Source organism: Microcaecilia unicolor, chromosome 5, assembly GCF_901765095.1.
Source record: "Microcaecilia unicolor chromosome 5, aMicUni1.1, whole genome shotgun sequence".
Taxonomy (NCBI): domain Eukaryota; kingdom Metazoa; phylum Chordata; class Amphibia; order Gymnophiona; family Siphonopidae; genus Microcaecilia; species Microcaecilia unicolor.
In genome coordinates this window covers 254,036,294-254,059,524 of record NC_044035.1, presented here as the reverse complement: position 1 = coordinate 254,059,524, position 23,231 = coordinate 254,036,294, and the positions used below count along the sequence as shown (strand labels likewise).

At 44.8% G+C, this 23,231-nt stretch overlaps 1 protein-coding gene across 4 annotated transcripts in view; it reads left to right on the top strand.

The window, feature by feature from the left end:
- Positions 1-20,445, top strand: part of HAO2 (hydroxyacid oxidase 2) — a 61,174-nt gene extending 40,729 nt beyond the window's left edge. For 3 of the 4 annotated variants that reach the window (XM_030204012.1, XM_030204013.1, XM_030204010.1), the window contains 4 exons: positions 3,673-3,891; positions 7,680-7,838; positions 13,372-13,431; positions 20,098-20,445. In XM_030204012.1, coding sequence (XP_030059872.1) covers positions 3,673-3,891; positions 7,680-7,838; positions 13,372-13,431; positions 20,098-20,220 — 561 coding nt within the window. In that variant the 3' untranslated portion in view covers positions 20,221-20,445. Of the gene's footprint in view, positions 1-3,672; positions 3,892-7,679; positions 7,839-13,361; positions 13,432-20,097 lie in introns of all 4 variants that reach the window. The other variant, XM_030204011.1, reaches the window with a different exon arrangement.
- Positions 20,446-23,231: the final 2,786 nt, after the last annotated feature.

Sequence of the window (23,231 nt, the reverse complement as noted above, 5' to 3'; positions counted from 1 at the left end):
TAGTAAACCCTCCCCCAGAGAAATCCCCTGCCCTCCACCCTCATGACCCACCCCTATAACAGATGGTGAAACATACAAAAAGAAAAATTAAAAGAGTGGTATATGGACATAGGAGAGGGGACAGCATGAAAAGCAAACATGTTAATCAGTCAAGAGGGTATGGCAAATTCGTAGAGAATCACCAAGGTTCAGATTCAGAAGGGCAGAATATCGGAAAATGCTTCCAGAGGGATACATATTTAATTTAGATCACAGAGTGGCTACTGGCATAATACAAGAGTTCATAGGAGGCGAGTTCCTTCATGCGGATTTCCCAACTACAGCAGGGAGGATCATCAGACAAGGTCCAAAATTGTAGAATAACTTTTTTGACCAATAGTATGGCCAGAAAGACAAATTTGAGTTGGCCCTTGGACAAACCCTGATCATCACCCAGGAGCAGCACTTTATAGTCCCACTCCTGTTCCATGTGCAGCAAACCCCTCAATATCACAAACAGTTTGTTCCAGATAGTCAGGCCCACTGCATTCCAAGAACATATGCCATAGAGTACCCTTGGCCACATGGCATTTAGTATAGCTATCCTCAAACCACAATGCCAGTCACAGATCTCATACTCTCATCAAATATGACCTAAATTGAGTTTCCTGCAATGAAGCATCTTTAGCTTTCTCAAAGAGCCCCTCGAATTGTTTGTGTAGGTCTGGGACAGTCATGGGGATCTGTAGCTCCTGAGACCATGAATTCACCAAGTCAAGTAAGAGTTTATCGGCCTGGTGAGCCCTGATCACCTTATACCAGTAAGAAAGTTTGTTGTGTATTTAGTGTTAGAGGCAGTAGTTTACTAATAGAGCCAGTCTCCTCCCTAAGACGCCTGCAGTGAGAGGATGTAGTGGCATAGTTGTAGGTAAGGGAAGTAATGTTTTGAGGGTCAGGACCAGGCCTGTTGAAGCTGTGGAAAAGTAGGTACACTCCCCCCTGCCCACCCCCATAACTGCAGCAATCATAGTGATACCCCCCCCCCCCCCCCCCCCCAAGACTGAAACACCAAGGTGCCCATCCCAGGGAGAATGTTTGGATTGTGCTGAATGGGAAGAAGGGGAGAGGCCCCCACAGACTTGTCATCTGCACCAGCCCCAGACACACCGGAAAGGGAGCAAGAAAGAAGGAAAGGTATTGGAGCCCAACCCATGGATGTATGCCTGTAAGGAGACTGGAGTCATACAGCTATCAAGCAGGTGCGCCAGGGAGTATTTCCTGGAGGAGAGAGCTGCTTCATGGATCCACATGAGTAAAGTGGCCACATTTTAATACCGTAAATCAGGAAGCCCCAAACCCCCTTGCACTTTAGATAACTTTAACTTGGGTAGACCGATCCAAGCTGATTTATTGTGCCATCCTTTTTGGTGATCCACAGATGGGGGATTTGTAGAGGATACAGATGTTTCGGAATCAAGACAATTTTAACTAGAGCTAATCGACCAAGGAGGGAGAGAGAGAGGTTCATCCACTTCTGACACAATTGCCCCACCTTTCTAATAGTATTGGCAATGTTTAATTTGTATAGAGTGGTGTAGTCAAGGCTGAAAATAATGCCCAAGTATTTCAGTTTGCCTTTGGCTAGGCCGACTCCCAGAGTTTTCTACAATGTTTCCAGTGGGGTTCCTAGGCTGGCTGACACCCGGGGCAGATTGCTCATGCGCCCCCCCCCCCCCCCCCCCCCCCCCGGTGAAATTACATCCCCCCCCCCCCCCCCCCGGGTGCATTTTTACCTGCTGGGGGGGGGGTGCCGCGCGCCTGTCGGCTCCGAGTCCACTCGTTCCCTGCTGCTCCCTCTGCCCCGGAACAGGAAGTAACCTGTTCTGTGCAGAGAGAGCAGCAGGGAGGAAACGAGCGGACTCGGCCAACAGGTGCACGGCACCCCCCCAGCGGCGTGCACCTGGGGCGGACCGCCCCCACCACCCTCCCCCCTTGGTACGCCACTGCATGTTTCTCCCTGTCAGGGGTTGAGGGGGAGGGCTTCAATTTTGTCATAATTGATTTTAAGACCTGTGAAACAACCAAACAAGTCTATTATGGCCATGATTCGTGCAAGAGTGCGATCTGTGTGGTTCATATACAAAAGCATTTCATCAGCAAACATACTAATGCGGTATTCCGAGGTACCCATCTGAAGGCCATGGGCCAGATTGTCTGCTCTTTTAATCACGACTCAAGGGACAGGAGAACAATAGTGGGGAGAGGGGACAATCTTGTCGGGTGCCCCACTGCAGCTCAAAAGCCAGGGTGAGATCTCCATTAATCAATAATCGGGCGGTAGGATTGGTGTAGAGAATACAAATCCAGGTGACAAAGTCCACCTCAATTCCATATTGTGGGTGTGTTTGGAAGAGATGGTCCCATGATACCATGTCAAAAGCTTTTCTGACATCAAGGCTCACAATCATCACCCTAGCCTTAGGGGGGCTCTTGGACTGCATCACCATCAGCACTTTAAGGAGATTCATAAATGTATAGTGACTAGGAACAAAACCCACCTGGTCCTCATGTATCAGAGTGGGCAGAAAGTTATTCAATCAGGCCACTAGTATGCTAGCTAACAACTTGTTGTCTTGGTTGAGCAGTGAGATAGGCCTGCAGGAGCCAAGCTGGTCTGACACCCTCCCAGGCTTAGGCAAAATAACAACGTGGGCTTTATTTCATTCAGGATCCACTTTGGGCACCGCAAGTAAAGCCCTGAAAAAACAATGAAGTAATGCCCCCAAATTTTGTAGTACTCAGGGCCAAGCCCATTGAGCCCCAAGGATTTGGCTAGCTTGAAGATCTTATTCACTTAGATGATTTCCTCTATAGTAATGGGGGTGCTTAGTTGTCATCCCTGTTCCCCTGAAAGCCTAGGGAGAGCTAGGTTTTGGAAAAAAAACTGGTCCAGTTGGCCACAGCTTCTGGCTTCGCCGAGTAGAGTGACTTGTAAAAATGTACAAATTGAGTGGCAATATCCTCATTTTTTATATAAAGATTACCTTATCTGTCTCTGATGTTAGTGATGACATGCTTTGTTTTACATGAACGAGTAAGATTCACCAACAACTTGCCTGTTTTGTTGCCCCATCTATAGAAAGTAAACCTTTGAAAGAATACCACGCTCTTGGTTGAAAGAGCTGATTAAGCCTAGATTTTAGGTCCTTCAGCTTCTGCTGCAGAGAGGAATTCTGGGAGGCAATGTGTTTAGGCCTGGAGTCATGCAACTACCTGATCAGAAATAGAATTTCTCCCTCCTGTTTCTTTTTCTTCCAGGCCAAATAGGCCAATATGTGCCCCCTCATCACACAATCCATAGAGTGACAGGAGAAATGTCTGTGGTATCATCGAGTGAAATATATTCCTTCCATTTCTTTTGTAAATAAATGTGAAAATCGGGGTCATGATATAAGGAGGAAGGCATGCGCCAGATTCTTTCATTATTAGTGGGAATTAATTGGATTAAAACTGACCTGGTACTGATTCCCATGCGGCAAATGCAACGAAGTCCATTCAGTTCCTATGGGCTTCGTTGCATTTACCGCAGGGGAAATCAGTATCGCAGCTTTGTAAAAGGAGCCTCAAGTGTACAAAATAGTTAATTAGAACATGTTAATGGCTTGTATTGATCACTCTATCCTGTTCTCGTAGGGATATGATGGCCCTGAGGATTATGGTGTTCCGATTAACACCTTGGATCCATCTGTCAGTTGGAAAGACATATATTGGCTACGGAACTTGACTAGACTTCCAATTATTCTTAAGGGGATTTTGACAAAGGAGGATGCAGAGTTGGCTGTGGAGCATGGTGTTCAGGGGATTATTGTGTCCAATCATGGAGGAAGGCAACTAGATGGAGTGCCTGCCACAGTAAGTGTAGATTTCCCTTGTCCTCACTGGATACTGGCAACACTGCCTCATGAAACTGGATGTTCCTCTGCAATACATGGGTCTAGAAATTTCAAAGTTGCTAGAAGGAATTTCTAAATTAATTAAAAATAATCTCAGCCAGAGCCTTTGAGTTTAAATTCTAGTGTAAATATAGAACTTCTTAGGGGCCCTTTTACCAAGCTGCAGTAAAAAGTGGCCTGCAATAGCGGGGCACAGGGGATTGCTGCGTACCCAGTCCACTTGTTACCTTAGCTGGGAAAAGGCTATTTTTAAATTGATGTCAGTAATGGCCACATGCTAATTAAAAAATTAGCGCGTGGCCATTAGCATGTGAATCCGTACTGCCACCTATTTATGAGGCGATAAGTGCTCACTCGCTACTCCCATGGTAACTGGGCAGTGTGCAGCAATGACCATGCACTGTCTGATTACTGCTGGGCACGCTTGCTCCCCACCCTCCACGCTAGAAAATGTTTTATTTTCTAGCACAGGAAAAGGCATGCAGGGCACCTGGGCTTGCCCAGCAGTAGTGCTGTTTTGCCGCACCCTACCACTCTTTTGTAAAAGAGCCCCGTGGAGGGGCATAATCAAACGGGGCGCCCAAGTTTTCCTTGGGACGTCCTCAGAAAACAGCCCCGTGAAGGAATGAGGAAACCCATATTATCGAAACAAGATGGGCGTCCATCTTTCGTTTCAATAATACGGTCGGGGATGCACAAATCTCAACATTTAGGTTGACCTTAGAGATGGTCGTCCTTAGAGATGGTCGTCCCCGGTTTTCGGCGATAATGGAAACCGAGGACGCCCATCTCAAAAACGACCAAATCCAAGTCATTTGGCCAGAATTCATAGTGCACTGGTCCCCCTCACATGTCAGGACACCAACCGGGCACCCTACGGGGCACTGCAGTGGACTTCAGAAAAAGCTCCCAGGTGCATAGCTCCCTTACCTTGTGTGCTGAGCCCCCCAAAACCCATTCCCCACAACTGTACACCACTACCATAGCCCTAAGGAGTGAAGGGGGGCACCTACATGTGGGTACAGTGGGTTTGTGGTGGGTTTTGAAGGGCTCACATTTACCACCACAAGTGTAACAAGTAGGGGGGATGGGCCTGGGTCTGCCTGCTTGAAGTGCACTGCAGTACCCCCTAAAACTGCTCCAGGGACCTGCATACTGCTGTCAGGAAGCTGGGTATGACATTTGAGGCTGGCAAAAAATGTTTTTAAAGTTTTTTTTAGGGTGGGAGGGGGTTAGTGACCACTGGGGGAGTAAGGGGAGGTCATCACCAATTCCCCCCGGTGGTCATCTGGTCAGTTCGGGCACCTTTTTGAGGCTTGGTTGCAAGAAAAAATGGACCAAGTAAAGTTGGCCAAGTGCTCGTCAGGGACGCCCTTCTTTTTTCCATTATCGGCCGAGGACACCCATCTGTTAAGCACGCCCTAGACCCGCCTTCGCTATGCTTCCGACACGCCCCCATGAACTTTGGTCATCCCCGCGACGGAAAGCAATTGAGGACGCCCAAAATCGGCTTTTGATTATGCCGATTTGGCCAACCCTGAAAGAAGGACGCCCATCTCCCGATTTGTGTCGAAAGATGGGCGCCCTTCTGTTTTGAAAATAAGTCTGTTAATGTCTTAATTAAGAAAAGATACATTTTAATCAAGTTATTTACAAGTCAGTTGCTGTGGATGTGGGGCCTCTGTGGTGTCATAGCTCATATACATAATACTTTTTGTTGAATCAGCATAAGAATCATAATTTGCAAACAAATCCAGAACTAATAATTAAAGCCATGATGTACTTTCAAAACTGACAGGTCAATATTTAGCCCAAATGCTGGCTGCAGCTATTAAATTAAATACTGACATACAGCATCACTCAGTACCCAGATAGTGGCATAAAATATCTTTGTTTCATTTAACCACAATGGCCGGCATTTTAAAACACACTGACCACAGCTGAACATTGACCTGCCAGTTTTTTAGAGTAAGTCATGCATTTTAAGGTTGAGTGGCATCATGCTTACATTCTATAAATTGTAGTGGTATATATTACTAACTAGGGATGTAGTTATCCATGTGGGCTACCATTAAAACATGTAAATTTATCACTAAGTCATACTATTATATCACAGGCCCCGTTTTATGCAATAAGACCTAGTTACTTATGCATGCAAGTAACAACGCTTACACATATATGTAGTAGATTTCACACACTTGCGCATCTGTAAAGAAAGGATTAGGGAGCCAACATCCAAAACAAACTTTTGCAAATGGACGTGGTTTTGAATGCCAATGAGGTAAGCACAATTCCCCCCTCAAGCACTCCTCTAAACCCCAGGTCAAAACAAGAGGTTAGCTGTGCATGACTCCTAGCAGATATAAAATGCTGATGGGTAAAAGTGTTGCTGTATATTTGTTTTGCCTTATCAAATGCAGAAGTTCTTTTATATTGTGAAGGACTCCCCCAAACACAGAGCATTTAGAGGCCCTTTTACTAAGCTGAGTAAGCATCTACACGCGCCCAACGCGTGCCAAAATGGAGTTACTGCCCAGCTACTGCGTAGCTCTTGCAGTAATTTCAATTTTGGCACGCATCCGATACGCACGTCCAAAAAATATTTTTTATTATCAGACATGGCCAAGTGGCATTTGACATGTGTAGGTCATTACCGCACGGTTACCGCATGAGACTTTACCGCTAGGTCAATGGCTGGCAGTAAGGTCTCAGACCCAAAATGGATGCGCTCCAATTTTGATTTTGCCGTACGTCCATTTTTGGCAAAAATTTTAAAAAGGCCTTTTTTACAGGTGCACTGAAAAATGGACCTGCGTGCGCCCAAAACCTGTGCCTAAATACTGCAGGCCATTTTTCAGCACACTTTAGTAAAAAGACCCCTAAAATCCCTGTGCACTGCCACATATACATGGAGGGGCATAATCGAAAGGGGCCGCCCATCTCTAAGGGCGCCCATCTCCAGGAACAGCTATGAAAAGGGGCGATCCCAATCATATTATCGAAAAAGATGGGCAGCCATCTTTTCTTTCAATAACACGGTTGGAGCCAGCCAAATGCCTAAGATCTGGGTGGATTTGAGATGGCCGGGCTCGGTTTTCGGCGATAATGGAAACCGAAGGCGGCCATCTCAAAAACGAACACATCCAAGGCATTTGGTCGTGGAAGGGGCCAGGATTCGTAGTGCACTGGTCCCCCTCACATGCCAGGACACCAACCGGGCACCCTAGGGGGCACTTTTAAAAATAAAAACAAAACATTAAAATACCTCCCAGATGCATAGCTCCCTTACCTTGGGTGCTGAGCCCCCCAAATCCTCCCCAAAACCCACTCCCCACAACTCTACACCATTACCATAGCACTTATGGGTGAAGGGGGGCACCTAGATGTGGTACGCCATTGGAAGTGATGTTACAGTTATCCAGTCCAATCTGTTATCTTAATGTCATGTACTTCTGGAATGTTTCCATTACCCACTATCAGAATTAAAGGGCCCTGTGTTAAAGTATAGAATATTCTACATGATATGAACTTAGGGCCTTTTATGAAACCGTACTCGTGGTCCCCTATTGGTATTAGGTGCATTCACACTTGGATGCTGTATAACAAGTTTTTTGTTAACACTATACAATATATTGTGTATGATTCACAGAATTTTTTTTTTAAGAACACTTTAGTTCCAAAACAAATGTACCCACTATATTTGTCTCTGGTTGAGATCACTGCATAATTATAGCTCTTTCCCTTTAGATAGATGCCTTGTCTGAAATTGTGAACGCAGTACAAGGGAGAGTAGAGGTGTATGTAGATGGTGGTATTCGAACAGGAAGTGATGTATTAAAGGCACTAGCATTGGGAGCAAGATGTGTCTTCGTTGGACGGCCAGTCCTATGGGGCCTTTCGTATCAGGTAAAAGAGAAGACCCCTGTATGTGTGTGCTGTAATAAAACTGAGTAATGACTAATTTGAAGATATTTATAGTGGATAAGGCCACTCACATATAAGACCTTGTTTTCAGGGGTGCCAAAACCCACTGCCCACAACTCTACACCATTACCATAGCACTTATGGCTGAAGGGGGGCACCTACATGTGGGTACAGTGGGTTTTGGGGGCGGTTTGGAGGGCTCCCATTTACCACCACACGTGTAACAGGTTGGGGGGGGGTGGGCCTGGGTCCACCTGGGTGAAGTCCACTGCACCCACTAACAACTGCTCCAGGGACCTGCATACTGCTTGTGATGGAGCTGGGTATGGCATTTGAGGCTGGCATACAGGCTGGAATAAAAAGTTGTTAAAGTTGTTTTTTTTATGCTGGGAGGGGCTTAGTGACCACTGGGGGAGTCAGGGGTGATCATCCCCAATTCCCTTCGGTGGTCATGTGCTCATTTAGGGCACTTTTTTGGGACTTGTTCATGAAAAAAAAGGGTCCAATAAAAATGACCCAAATTCGCGTTAAAAACGCCTTTCTTTTTTCCATTATTGGCCAAAGGCGCCCATCTCTCCTCGGCCGATAAACACGCCCCAGTCCCGCCGTCGCCACGCCTCCAACACGCCCCCATCAACTTTGCCCATTTCCGCGACAGATTGCAGTTGAAGACGCCCAAAATCGGCTTTCGATTATACCGATTTGGGCACCTTTGCAAGATGGGCGCCTATCTCCCGATTTGGGTCGAACTCTGGGCGCCCATCACTTTTGAAAATAAGGCTGAGTGTCACATCTTGTACAGTTGTAGTGGGCCTGCTTAGGAGAAGGAAGAACAAGTCGGTGAGAATCTAATTTATGGAGAGACCATGTGGGAGTATAAGGGATAACCATGGAAGCAAGATAAGGAGAGAAGCAAGAATGGAGAGTCTTGAGAGTGATACAAAGAATTTTAAACCAAACACAGAATTTCACTGGGAGCTAATGCAGTCTAACTAACAGGGGAGATACTAAATCTACTTTGCAAGCCTTACAAAGAAAGCTGGCAGGAGCATTTTGAAGAGTCTGGAGCTGCTGAATCTGATAAACTGGCAGCCTAGAGTAAACTGAATTATAGTAATCCAAATGAAAGATAACAAAAGCATGGACCAATGTATACAATGACAGAAAGCAAAGAAAATTTGAGATTAAGATGATAGAGAGAAAGAAAAACATGATGGAGAACAAGGGAGACATGATCATCAAATGAGAGTTTGGAGTCTAAAATAACCCCTAAGTAGCGAAATGAATCCACAGTGGGAAAAGGAGTTCTGAAGAAAATTGGGGCCAATGATGGCTTAGTGAAAGGACCAGAGATCCAGCAAGTTACAAGAATAATTGTGTTAACAAAACTATGTAAGCCACTTTGAGCCTGGAAATAGGTGGGGAAAAGGTGGGATACAAATGCAATAAATAAATAATAATTTTAGAGGAATTAAGAACAAGTTTCATTAGTTAACCATTGAAAATTGGAGTGGAGGAGTGGCCTAGTGGTTAGGGTGGTGGACTTTGGTCCTGAGGAACTGAGTTCAATTCCCACTTCAGGCACAGGCAGCTCCTTGTGACTCTGGGCAAGTCACTTAACCCTCCATTGCCCCATGTAAGCCGCATTGAGCCTGCCATGAGTGGGAAAGCGCGGGGTACAAATGTAACAAAAAAAAAATGGCAGCTAAGCAGGACTGAAGCCAACTCAAATTAGGCTGAAATGGGGAGGTAGTTAAAATCAGGAGTAAATAAAAAAAAAACTTGATGTTAAAGTTTTGGGTCAATGTAGCAAAGGTCTTAGAAAGATATTAAAAGGAGAGAATACAGCCCTGTGGAACCCCACAAGAGAGAGGAGTATCAGGAGACAGAGATGACGGGGTAGTAGCTGAGAATGAGTGTGCCGTAAGAAAAGTAGTAAGCCAGGAAAGTACTATACCAGAGAATCTCAAAGATGCAAGACATTAACATTCCCAGTGTTCTTCTCAAAACATTCCACGCACACACCCATACTTGTGCCTCACAGTATCCCTAAAATTGCCCCACAATAAGCACTACTCTCAAAAGAAACAGTCCCTGGTATTCATTCATACGTATGACAGATACATCTCAGATTTAGTACTGTTCATGTATCTACTACTACTACTTAACATTTCTAGAGCGCTACTAGGGTTACGCAGCACTGTACAGTTTAACAAAAAGGGACAGTCCCTGCTCAAAGGAGCTTACAATCTAAAGGACAAAATGTCAAGTTGGGGCAGTCTAGATTTCTTGAATAGTGGTTAGGTGCCGAAGGCGACATTGAAGAGGTGGGCTTTGAGCAAGGATTTGAAGATGGGCAGGGAGGGGGCCTGGCGTATGGGCTCAGGGAGTTTATTCCAAGCATGGGGCGAGGCCAGGCAGAAAGGGCGGAGTCTGGAGTTGGCGGTGGTGGAGAAGGGTACTGAAAGGAGGGATTTGTCTTGAGAGCGGAGGTTACAGGTAGGGACGTAAGGGAAGATGAGGGTAGAGAGGTAAGGAGGGGCTGCAGATAGAGTGCATTTGTAGGTTAGTAGGAGAAGCTTGAACTGTATGCGGTACCTGATCGGAAGCCAGTGAAGTGATTTGAGGAGAGGGGTGATATGAGTATATCGGTCCAGGCGGAAGATAAGACATGCAGCAGAGTTCTGGATGGACTGAAGAGGGGATAGATGGCAAAGTGGGAGGCCAGTGAGGCGTAGGTTGCAGTAGTCAAGGCAAGAGGTATCTGTGTGTGTAGCCCTTTTTTATTGTTTTTTGTTTTGTTTTTGCTTGCTTTTTAAGGTTTGAAGTCACATTATAATATTTTGTGGTAATTAAAATTAGGATACTGCTTCAGTTTTTTTTTTCTATGGGCCAAGCAATTAGGAGCAATGTGGGGCTTTTAGAATAGAATACTTGCCAACATTTTGTAGAATCATAACTGCCTCTTAGAGACATCATAATATTCTTAAGACGACATACATACATGCACACAATTGTGTCTTCCAAGCCATTCTTCATCATCCACCACACCTTACTTCATTATTACCTGCTGCTAAAGGTCATACCAGCCATTTAAGGAGGCAGCCACACCAGGCAAGAATGAATGGGTATCACTCCTGCCCTTAGAACCTCACTAGAGTACCAACATTCTTCAAGGCAGACCCGGGGGAGGGGGGCTACGGGAGTGGGAGGGGTGGGATGGGCTCAGTTTTCCTTCTTGCCCTCAGGGGTGGGGGTGATTATGTGCTTCCGAGGAGAACATATACAATGAATCTTCATAACACAGCAACTAATTTATCCATATTTATTCAACCAAATTCTCTCTCTTTGTACATAATGTAGCTCATGGTTTCCCGAAACTGTCCTGAAGACCCTACAGCCAGTGGGTTTTCAGGATATACATAGTGACTATGCTGGTCTCCAATGCATGCAGATTTATTTTATGCAAATTCATCTGGCTGTGATGTCTTTAGGACAGGTGTAGGAAGCTCTGCTGTGGCCTCTTTATTGCTGTTCCTGCAACTCATCTTGCTATACATGATGGGTTTAGGATTCCTGGCAATTAAAGCTTAGCAGGGATGTTCCTGGATTTCTGTGTGATGTTGATTCATAATGTACACCTCAGGAAGTTCTGCACAAAAAAAAAAATAGAAACTTATACACATTTTATTTTTTTAAATGTTAGTGCAGAATTTCTCTATTATAAGGGCTGGCACCTCCTTCCCCAGGCATGAAATACCCTCCCACCCCCACCCCCACCCACCACTATAGGAGTTTCCCCATGTACCTTCCTACAAACCTCCACCCCATTCCTATAGTGTGAATGCACACACCTCATCAACCTTTCTCCAGCCCCCCACCCACTCCATCTATCTTTTTTCCAGCCCTTCTCCCTGCATGCACACACACACACACACACACACACACACACACACACACACACGCACATTCACCTTTCTTCCAACCCCCACATACCCAATCACCTTTTTTTCTAGTCTCCCCCCCCCCCCCCCCCCCCCCCCCCACACACACACACATACTCCCTGTAGCTTTCCCTGCACACTCACTGCTCTGGTATGGCAAGAAGAAGAGCTGCACAGCATATCAGGCTGTTTCCTGCTCCTCTGCCTTCCCGGACCCAACTGTTCCTTTAAGCTTCATGGCTTCCATACAGCGCACAGCTTAAATGAATCACCAGAGACCAAGGTGGCAAAGAAAAAGCAGCCTGATTTGTGGCTCTGCAGATCCTACTCTTGCAATGCTGGAGCAATAAGTGTGCTGAGAGGGAAGGGAGGCAGCCAGAAAGAGAATATCTGTGCCACAAAAGCAGATTGCACAGAAGTCTGCATGGTAAAGGTAGAATTCTGCACAGTCTGCAGAGGTGGAGAATTCTGTGTAAATTTTGCATTTTGCAGTAGTGCAGAATTCCTTCAAGAATAATAGTGGGTGATGCTGATGCTCATGTCTATCTCACAGTGTTCAATTAGGTACCAGAAGGTAGTATTTTGCAGAGATTGAAAAGCTCAGGGATAAGGGGCCATCATAGGAAGCTGAGGGGAGACACACTTAAAAGGAATGTGGGAAATGCTTTCCTACTGAAAAGATGGTAGACACATGAAGGACTACTACTACTACTACTACTATTTAGCATTTCTATAGCGCTACAAGGCATACGCAGCGCTACACAAACATAGAAGAAAGACAGTCCCTGCTCAAAGAGCTTACAATCTAATAGACAAAAAATAAAGTAAGCAAATCAAATCAGTTAATGTGTACAGGAAGGAGGAGGGTAGGTGGAGGCAAGTGGTTACGAGTCAAAAGCAATGTTAAAGAGGTGGGCTTTCAGTCTAGATTTAAAGGTGGCCAAGGAAGGGGCAAGAGGTAGGGGCTCAGGAAGTTTATTCCAGGCGTAGGGTGCAGAGAGACAGAAGGCGCGAAGTCTGGAGTTGGCAGTAGTGGAGAAGGGAACAGATAAGAAGGATTTATCCATGGAGCGGAGTGCACGGGAAGGGGTGTAGGGGAGGACGAGTGTGGAGAGATACTGGGGAGCAGCAGAGTGAGTACATTTATAGATTAGTAGAAGAAGTTTGAACAGGATGTGAAAACCAGCAGAGGTGATAGGAGCCAAAACAGAGGCAGAATTCAAGCATGCATGAGATGAGTTCAATTCCCACTTCAGGCACAGGCAAGCTCCTTGTGACTCTGGGCAAGTCACTTAACCCTCCATTGCCCTATGTAAGCCGCATTGAGCCTGCCACAAGTGGGAAAGCGCGGGGTACAAATGTAACAAAAATAAAATAAATAAAATAAGCACCAAGGGAGTTTAGTGGCATCAGGAGAAAGATGGTCACAAATCAAGTAAAAATATACAAATGGGCAGACTGGATGGACCAACTAGCTTTTTTCTGTCAACATCTTCTGTGTTTCTCTGATCACTAATGATTCAGCAGATCAATTTTAACACTTGTCCCCTTTTTATATGAGGGCGAAGAAGGAGTTCGAAAGATCCTGCAAATCTTGTGTGATGAATTTCGCTTGTCGATGGCCCTTGCAGGTGAGATATTTATTGTCTGAGATGAGCTGATTTTCCGTATTACCTCTGTAGATTTGTGAAAACAAATCTAGGGGGGAAAAAAATCTTGTGCGTCTATATGCATAGCATTTTGCAGTGTATTATTACTGTTTGTTATTCCAGATAAGGGATTTGCAAGGTCATGGCTTCTTATCTACATTCTTTTCTGATTTTTATATCATGAATCATTGATGTGGAGTCTTCTGTTTTTTTTCTGTCTCTTATTTTTATCTCTGTTCCTCCTCCTTTACCTCTGCTGCAGCACCACTGTGCTGGGGAAAGGCCAGTCTCTTAGCAGCAACTTTCCTCTTGAAGTAATGTTAGCACATGACTGACCAACCTTTCAGCATTCATAGGGCCTGCAGCATCCCATCTCATAAGGACATAAGCATTGCCATACTAAGACAAACCAAAGGTCCACCAAGCCCAATATGCTATTGCCAACAGTGGCCAATCCAAGTCACAAGTACCTGGCAAGATCCCAGAACAGCAAAACAGATTTTATGTTGCTTATCCTAGAATATGCAGTGGATTTTCCCAAGTCCATCTTAATAAGTTTGATTCCCACTTCAGGCACAGCTCCTTGTGACTCTGGGCAAGTCACTTAACCCTCAATTGCCCCAGGTACAAATAAGTACCTGTATTTGTAAGCCGCATTGAGCCTGCCATGAGTGGGAAAGCGCGGGGTACAAATGTAACTAAAATAAATAATGGCTTAGGGACTTTTCTTTTAGGAAATTATCCAAACCTTTTTTAAACTCTGCTAAGCTAACTGTTTTTACCACATTCTCTGACAATGAGTTCCAGAGTTTAATTACTCACTGAGTGAAGAAATATTTTCTCCGATTTGTTTTAAATTTACTACTTAGTAGCCTCTTTGCATGCCCCCTAGTCTTAGTATTTTTGGAAAGAGTAAACAAGCGATTCACATCTGTCCGTTCCACGCCACTCAGTATTTTATAAACCTCTATCATATCTCCCCTCAGCCATCTCTTCTCCAAGTTGAAGAGCCCTAGCCACTTTAGCCTTTCCTCATAGGGAAGTTGTCCCATCCCCTTTATCATTTTCATTCCCCTTCTTTGTACCTTTTCTAATTCCACTATATCTTTATTGAGATGCAGTGATCAGAACTGCACTCAGTATTCGAGGTGTGGTTCCACCATGGAGTGATACAATGGCATTATAATGTTCTCAGTTTTGTTTTCCATTCCTTTCCTAATAATTCCTAACATTCTAGTTGCTTTCTTAACCGCCGCTGTACATTGAGCAGAGGGTTTCAACGTAACATCAACGATGACACCTAGATCCTTTTCCTGGGCTGTGACTCCTAATGTGGAACCATGCATCATGTAACTATGGTTTGGGTTCCTCTTTCTCACCTGCATCACTTGCTCTAATTAAAAGTCATCTGCCATTTGGGTGCCTACTCTCCCAGTCTCATAAGGTCCTCTTGCAATTTTTCACAATCCTCTTGCGATTTAACAACTTTGAATAACTGTGTCATCAGCAAATTTAATTACCTCACTAATTATTCCCATCTCTAGATCATTTATAAATATGTTAAAAAGCAGGGGTCCTAGCACAGACCCCCTAGGGAACCCCACTGTCTACCCTTTTCTATTGAGAATACTGACCATTTAACCCTACTCTCTGTTTTCTATCTTTAACCAGTTTTAACAGCACGACTAGAAAAAAACCCCATTTATCTAATGAAGCAGATTGTATCCTTTCTATCAAACAGAAGAATAGAATCCTCTCAGACTTCTCAACAGAAGATGAAATGGAGATCAAAGCTCACAGTTACTTGTATCCTCAACAAGGGCCCCCTTGTTTCACTGCAAGCTGCGTCAGGAGGAGGAAGAAACTTAAGATTCAGTTCTGTGTGATAGAAAGGATACAAACTGCTTCGATAGATAAGGGGGGGGGGGTTCTAGTCACGCTGTTCTGTGGAACTGTTTTGGCTATGCCCTTATGATTAGTTACATTTCTCCTTTTTTGATAGGCCACCCACCACTTTTTGTGATTTTTTTTTTGTATTAACCATGACCGTTTTTTTTTTGGGGGGGGGCAGTGTTTTTCCCTCTCTTTCTTTTTGAGTCTGGAGACCACTGCTCTTGGTTTCCGGTGCATGGTAGGAACCTGTGATAGTAAAGTCCAAATGGGGTTTGTGTTAAAAGTCTACAACCTTTCCCTGGATTATTGAGGTTCCATTTTTTTATTTGAAAAAATTTAGAGATAGTGGTGAAGGCCTCTTCAAAATGGAGTGTTGAGCAAAATATTTTTTTGTATATTAATTTTTAGATTTTGTTGCTTTTCATTTTGAGATACTTTGATTTAAGAATTTTTGGGAGGTGATTAGTGTAATACTGTATTGGGACTGATGCTTTTTAACATATTTATAAATTATTTGGAAATGGGAACAGTGAATAAAGTAATCAGATTATAAGGTAACACAAACTTATACAAAGTTATTAAATTGCATGTAGACTGAGAAATTGTGGGAGGGCCTTGCCAGACTGGAAAACTGGGCATCCAAATGGCAGGTAAAATTTAATGTGGTCAGGTGCAAAGAGATGCACATTGGGAAGAATAACCCTAATTATAGCTATACAGTGCTAGGTTTCACCTTATAAATCAGTGCCCAGGAAAAGGATCTACGTGTCATTGTGTAAAATAAGTTGAAATCTTCTGTTCAATGTGAAGCAGCTGCCAAAAGAGCAAAGAAAATGTTAGACATTATTAGGAAAGGAATAGAAAATAAAACAAAACATACCATAATACCTCTATATCGCTCCATGGTGCAACTGCACCTTAAGTAGTATGGTTGATGCATCTTAAAAAGATATAGCAGAATTAAAAAAGGTATAAAGAAAAGTGACCAAAATGATAAAAGTGGTGGAATGATTCTCATATGAGGAAAGGCTTAAAATGTAAGAGTTGTTCAGCTTGGAGAAGAGTCGGCTGAGGGGAGAAATGATAGAGGTCTCTAAAATCTTGAGTAGAGTGGAACTGTTAAATGTGAATTGATTAAAAGTACAAAGATTAGGGGACACATCATGAAGTTACAAATACTTTGTCGCTCAACTCATAGTTAGGTTGTGGAATTTGTTGCCAGACGATGTAGTAAAAGAAGTTGTTATAGCTGGATTTTAAAATGGTTTGGATAAATTCCTGGAGGAAAAGTTCATGTTAAGGTAGACATGGGGAAAGCCATTGCTTATCCCTGGGAGTAAGTAACATGGGATCCTGCTAGCTACTTGTGACATGTATTGACCACTGCTGGAAGCTTCATAGACCTTTGGTCTGACCCAGTATTACAATTCTTATCTAGTTTAGTCACTGCAGTAACAGTTCTGATCTGGGGGCCATACACTAGGGCTCCTTCCAGAGCCTGGCAATCGTGATCTTTGAATCTAGCCACTAGATGACTCTCTTGCATGATGACAATGCAGAACCGGCCCAGGGATATCTCACACTCTAGGTGAACCTTCAGCCATGTATCCTCCACCAAAGGGCAGCTCAAGGCCCTCCCTCCATATCCCCTTTCCTTCCTTACCTCTCCATAATCCAGGATCTCTCTGTTTCACTATCTCCCCCCCCCCCCCCCAAAGTGTTCAGCATCTCCTCTTTCTTACCTGCCCTCCCCCACCCCCTCCAACAAGGTGTCCAGCATATTCCTTTCCCGAGATGTCCAGCAACCCCCATGAATTGTTCAACTGTTCCCTTCCCTACCCTTCCATGGCAGTGCCAAGGCTGCTGTCAGCTTGTTTAAAGAAGCCTCATCTGTACATGTTCAAGGCCTTCTGGATCCTGTCCCCTCCAAAACAGGAAGTTTAGACTGGGTGGGACCCAGCAGGCCTTGAGCATGTGTGGAAGCTGAAAGCCCTGCAACGGCCACAATAGTGCTTCTGTAGACAAGCTAACATACGTCTCATTGCCCCCTCCCCCCCCCCAAAAAAATTGTGTCACCCTAAGCAAATGCCTAACCAGACTGGATTATTGCAACATTTACCTAGGTTTCCTGCGCCATGTGCTCAAAACACTTAAGACCTTGCAAAGCACTGCCATCAAGCTTCTCTGTCATGATAAAAGATCTAATTATGTCTCTTTCCCCCCCCCCCCCCCGCTCCAAAAATGTCACTGGCTTCCCATTGATCAAAGAATTATTCATAAGCTCTTAACCCTTACCTTCAGAGCCTTTCGGATGGGTGTTCCACAGTATCTATTTGATCTCATCATTCCTTATTCACCCAAGCGTTTGCTCTGATCCCTTTATGACTACCTCCTGCTCCTTCCAAACCCTAAACAAGCCATTCTTGAATCCATTAAACACTGTGTATTTTTATTTTGGTGCTCCTTCCTATTGGAATTCCCTTCCTCGTGAAATTAGATCCGAACTATCATACAAAATATTTAAACCGGCCATCAAGGCTTGAGTGTTTCACAAGGTTTTCAACACTAAGTAGGATGGTTTGCTGCTAATGGATCCGTCACTGCTCCCCTTTCATACTACTCTCTGTCCCTTTTCCCCTACTAAGTCTTTTCCCTCTCCCCTCTTACCCTCTCTGTTGTTAGAATGTTATTTTTCTAGAATGAATGTAAATTACTTTCTTGTCAAACATTGTAGTTCCTTTCCTCCTTTTCAAATATATTTGTTTTTATTGTATACCACTTAGATCTACCCGTTAGTTAATGGCGGTATATCATGTTTCTCTAAATAAATAAATCTGGTCAGTCTATCCCCTCTAGAGGCCATCTAGCAGACACAGAGAAAGGAAGACCCAAGTCAGGAACCAAACCAGGCTGGATTTCTGTACCACTTTTATTGTAATACTGTGGATTTGGCGAGTATATCCTTGTTTGGTGCTAAGTGTTTCTTTGATAATGGCCTGAATTCAACACTTTGTGACTTTTTGTTCATAGGATAATGAGGCTTGTGTTAATCCCATTAAGAAATCAATCTGTCTTTTACACAGAAACGTTCAACTGGCTTGGTGGCTCTGTAACACTGCAATGCAGAGGACTAGGGTTCAGTTTCCAAATTAGGCCTTCCATTCCCTTGGCTAGCTTGGGACTGAGGAGACTACAGGACAGGGGTGTAGATACCATTGAGCAAGCCTGGCAAAATGTCCTGGGCCGCCTGAAGTTGCACCTCCTCTCCCCACCCACACACCAGGGTCCGACCGCACCAGCTCACCCCCCCCCTGCGGGGCCAACATCATACCAGTTCTCCTCTCGCACAGGTGCAGCATCACTCCAGCTCCCTTTTGCCTGGAGGAAGTTGTATCAGAGAGGCTGGACATGCACAGGAAAGGCCCCACCGGCCAGAGAGGCAGGTTTCAGTGCTCTCTCTGCCTTACGTGGAGGACCGGCGGTGGGGGAAGCTGGAGCAATACCAGACCCACGCAGCCACAGAAGGGAGGGGAGGGAGATAAGAAGGGAAATATGCCGGACCTGGGTATAGGGGGAAGGGAGAGGATGGGGATGGAGAGATACCAAACTGGCTGGTGGAGGTGGGGCAGAGGGAGACCTGGAGCAAAGAGGCGGGGTAAGAGGGTAAAGATGGTGAACCGGAGCTGGGAGAGCAAAGGGGAGCAGAAGGGAGAGAGAAAGAGACACCTGGAGCAGGAGGGGGGAGAGAGACAGAGAGATGCTGCACCAACAAAGAGATGGAAGAGAGATGTCAGACCTTGGAGGGTCAGGGGTGCAGGATGAAGGGAAGCTGGCCATGGGAGGGACAGGGATGCAGAAAAAGTGCTGGTCCTAGAGGGGACAGGGACACCGAGCAGAGATACTGAACATGGGGGGGGGGGGGGGGGTGGTGGAGGATAGGGACAGGGACACAGAGAAGAGATACTGGACAGGATGGATAGGGACACACAGAAAAGATAAATGCTGGACATAGAAGAAATGTCAAAAGAACAGGAGACCATGAAGAAAAGCAAAAGAGAGATACTAGGACCAAAGCAATGCTCAGAAAAGAAAGGTAGAAGAATGGTATTTTTTTCCCTAATGTATTAATTGTAATATGTCAGCTTTGGGAAATGTGCATCCTCCCTCCCTCCCCCTGCACTACCTTAGGAGCAATGGTGTTATAGGGGGGCCATCGGAATGTTTCTGCCCAGGGCCCATTCAGTCCTAGCTACTCCACTGCCACAGACACAGTGTTCACAGTCCTCAATAGACAGGCAGGCCCAGTCATTGTGCAGTGCCCAGATTCAGGGCCATGACTGCAGTATTTCTGAAGAAACCTGGTGTTTGACCCCTGGATGAAGACTGTCACTTCAATGACTGGACTACAAGATCATAAAAAGGGGGAGAGCCCCAGGCAGTTGCAATGGAAGTTTCGTAGTACCAGGTTACTGTCCTCTTCCTGATTCAACTGGAAGCCCAGAGGAACATGAGGGAACTACTAGGCCACCCCCCCACCCCCCCCCCCCCCCCCCCCCCCCACACACTCAAGAAAAAAATAGAGATGCTTAATAGCTGGAATGCTGTAATCTGACATTCATGTGTTGGCACTCTGTGTACTTGGTGCTCTAGAAATTGTTCAATACACCGTGATAATGTAGTCTTCTGTCCCTGTGCTAATGATGCAACAATGGTGCCTAGCTAATGCTAAACAATTTTTTTTAATTATTATTTTAGGCTGCAAAAATATCTCTGCAATCAGCCAGAACCTGGTGCAGTTTTCCAAGCTTTAGAATTTTACCCAACACCAAAAAAACTGCAAGCAGGGAAGAAAGGGCAACAGAAGAAAGGAAGCATTAATTCCAGCACCTGTTTCCATTCTGTGTAATGAAACATGAACTGTGAACAGTAAAAAGGTGGTTCTTCCAAAATGAATATGTTTGAATGATTTTTGTGTTTATAAATCAGTTTAAGGCAAGGTCAAACACAGCACAGAGGATCTCAACTCCAGCTTCCTAGAGCATTTCTTGTATTTCTTAATGGAGTAAAGAGAACTACAAATCCCAGAATACTTTGGTATGAGTTTAAACGAGAGCAGTCCAAAGAATTAAATTAAAAGGAACTAGGGAAGCTGTATAACACACAGCTCTGCAATATCACTGAGCAGACTGTAAGGTCCACATACTAAACTGCAGTAAGCACTGCAGAAGTAGCCCGGTACATTTTTTTTTCTGACAATATTGGTCCACATGTAAACGAGTTTCACAACATTATTTTTGTGGTGAAGCCAGCACAAAAGGTGCATGTTATTCCAAGATTTACAAAACAAATCAGCAATTTGTGCAATTTTCTGTATGTAGGTTTACTACAGTATGTGAAAAGATTCTCCATCTCATTAGCAAATTGTGTTGAATGAAATGTAATGCCTCCACTTCCATAATTCATCAACAGATGGCAGTGCTGAGGCACTACACCTGTTCACTTGTTCTCTGAAATCTCTTCCTTCACTTCATTTGACAAGAAGTATCTGTATAAAAGACTATTTTGCTATTACTTATGAAATGGAAGCATGCAGTGAACATTAGTCAGAGCGGCTTAGGCAAAGAAAGATGAGTGGAAGGGGCAAAAATGGAAAGAAATGAGTGAAAGGGTAGTATAGAAGGGCGAAGCAAGGAGGGAAGGTGGAGGAAAGAGGTAAAGATTGAGAGAAGTGGGGAGATAAGGAGCAAGGCGTGGGCGGAGACACCAGCGGTGCCACATTCATAAGCTGGAGATTTATTAATGCTTTGCTCGACATCAAAGACCAATTATAATCTATAAATAGAAAATAAAATTCCTTTTTCTACATTTGTTGCCTGATTATTTTATTTTTCTAATCGTATTGGTCCTCGCCTCAGGTTTCTGCTTTTCTCTGTCTTCTCTTTACTCTCTTGCCAGGGTCCCTTTGGCCTTTTGGTATTTTTTTCTCTCTCAATGTCCATCATTCATCTTCGTTTTGCATCCATATCCATCCTGTAGAGCATGTTCCCTCTGTGTTCCTGCTTCTATCCTCATGCCATGTTGAGTATCTTTCCACTCTGTGTCCTTATTCTTGCCCTATTCAGCATCCCCCATAGTGTCTATACCCTTCTCCCTCTGTCCAGAATCATCCCTCTGTGTATCTATCCCCACACGTGTCCAGCATTGCCCCTGTGTCTCTATTCCCCCTCCGCATGTTCTGCATTGCTCCTCTGATTCCCTATCCATCCCCATGTCCAGCTTTTCCCCTCACTCTTCCCTTCCTCCTGCCCCCCTTTCCCCAGGCCAGCATTACTCCATGTCTCTTCTTCTCTCCTCCCTGGAGGCCAGCATCTCACTTCCTTCCCTCCTGTCCCCCCTCGGGCTAGCACCTCTGTTCCTTTCCTTCCTTCCCCCCCCCCCCCAAGGCCAACATCTCTCCCTCTCTCTGCTGTCCCTCCTGTCCCCTTCCCTGGGGGTCGAGCAAATATCCCTTTCTCTTCCTTCCTTCCCTCCCCCCACAACAGTCCAGCATCACTCTTTCTTTCCCCTTTCCCTTCCTGAGGGCCCATAAGATATCCTTCTCTCCTACCCTCCTCCCACCATGGGTTCAACATCTCCTTCTCTGCAACTCCCAGCATATCTTCTTCCTCTTCTCCACCATGCCAAGTACAGCATCTCTCTGCCTCCTTGCCCGCAAGACCTGGCATCTCTTCCTCCCCTCCCAGTCCCAGCATCGCTTCCTCTCTCCTGCCCTTGCAGAGTGCGCCAACCTTACCTTTGCTCGCCACAAAGGACAGTGCTAAAGTCCTTTGTGGTCAACACAGGCCCCTTCCCTCTCCTACATACCGCCTGCTAGAAACATGAATTTATGTCAGAGGAAGCAGGCATACACTGGCCAGAGACAGTATGTCTTTAGTGCTGCTGGCTTCAAAGGACAAGGGCACGGTTGGTGAAGGCTATGGGGGCAGGAGAAAAGAATCAATGTAGGGGGGGAAGAGTATGAGATGCTGGGAGGGGAGAAAGAGAGTTATGCCACACCACAGGGATTGGGAGCAGGGAGCCAACACTCACCAATGCATGTGAAAAGGGCATTTAGTCATGTCAGCTGGAGAAGGCCCAAATGTGTGTGACTTGGCATGTCTGGTGTGCATAAGAAATCAGGAGTGGAATAAGAGGAGAATGGAAGAGTATAGGTGGGATAAAAGAAAACAAGGAAAAGGTGAAAACAAAAGAAATGTAACCCATAAGATAAGCAAAAGAAATAAGATAACAGGATGGAAAATTGTATTTTATTTTTTGTTACATTTGTACCCTGTGCTTTCCCACTCATGGCAGGCTCAATGCGGCTTACATGGGGCAATGGAGGGTTAAGTGACTTGCCCAGAGTCACAAGGAACTGCCTGTGCCTGAAGTGGGACTTGAACTCAGTTCCTCAGGACCAAAGTCCACCACCCTAACCACTAGGCCACTCCTCCACTCCATTTTAGAGAAATGCTCAGAATAAAATGGGTAATATTTAAAAAAATGTCAGGGGAAGATGAATTAATAAGGAAAGGCTAGAGAAATGAAAATAAATCTGAATAAAAAAAGAAACATATACACAGGATTGAAAATATTTTGTTGTTTCCCCATCTGCAGCTAAAACTAAATTGGTGCAAAGGTTGAAACCAGCAGAGGCATACCTAGGAGAAAGGGGTGGAGACTGAGACAATGATAAGAGTGTGTGTGCATGTGTGGAAAAGAGCATGCATGTGGGGGGAGGGGGGGAAAGAAATGTAATCAATGTGCATTTGAGTGAAGGGGGAGAAAGTAGTGTAAATGCTCACGCCTAGAATGGGGAAATACCCATTTAATTTATAGTATTCTAGAAG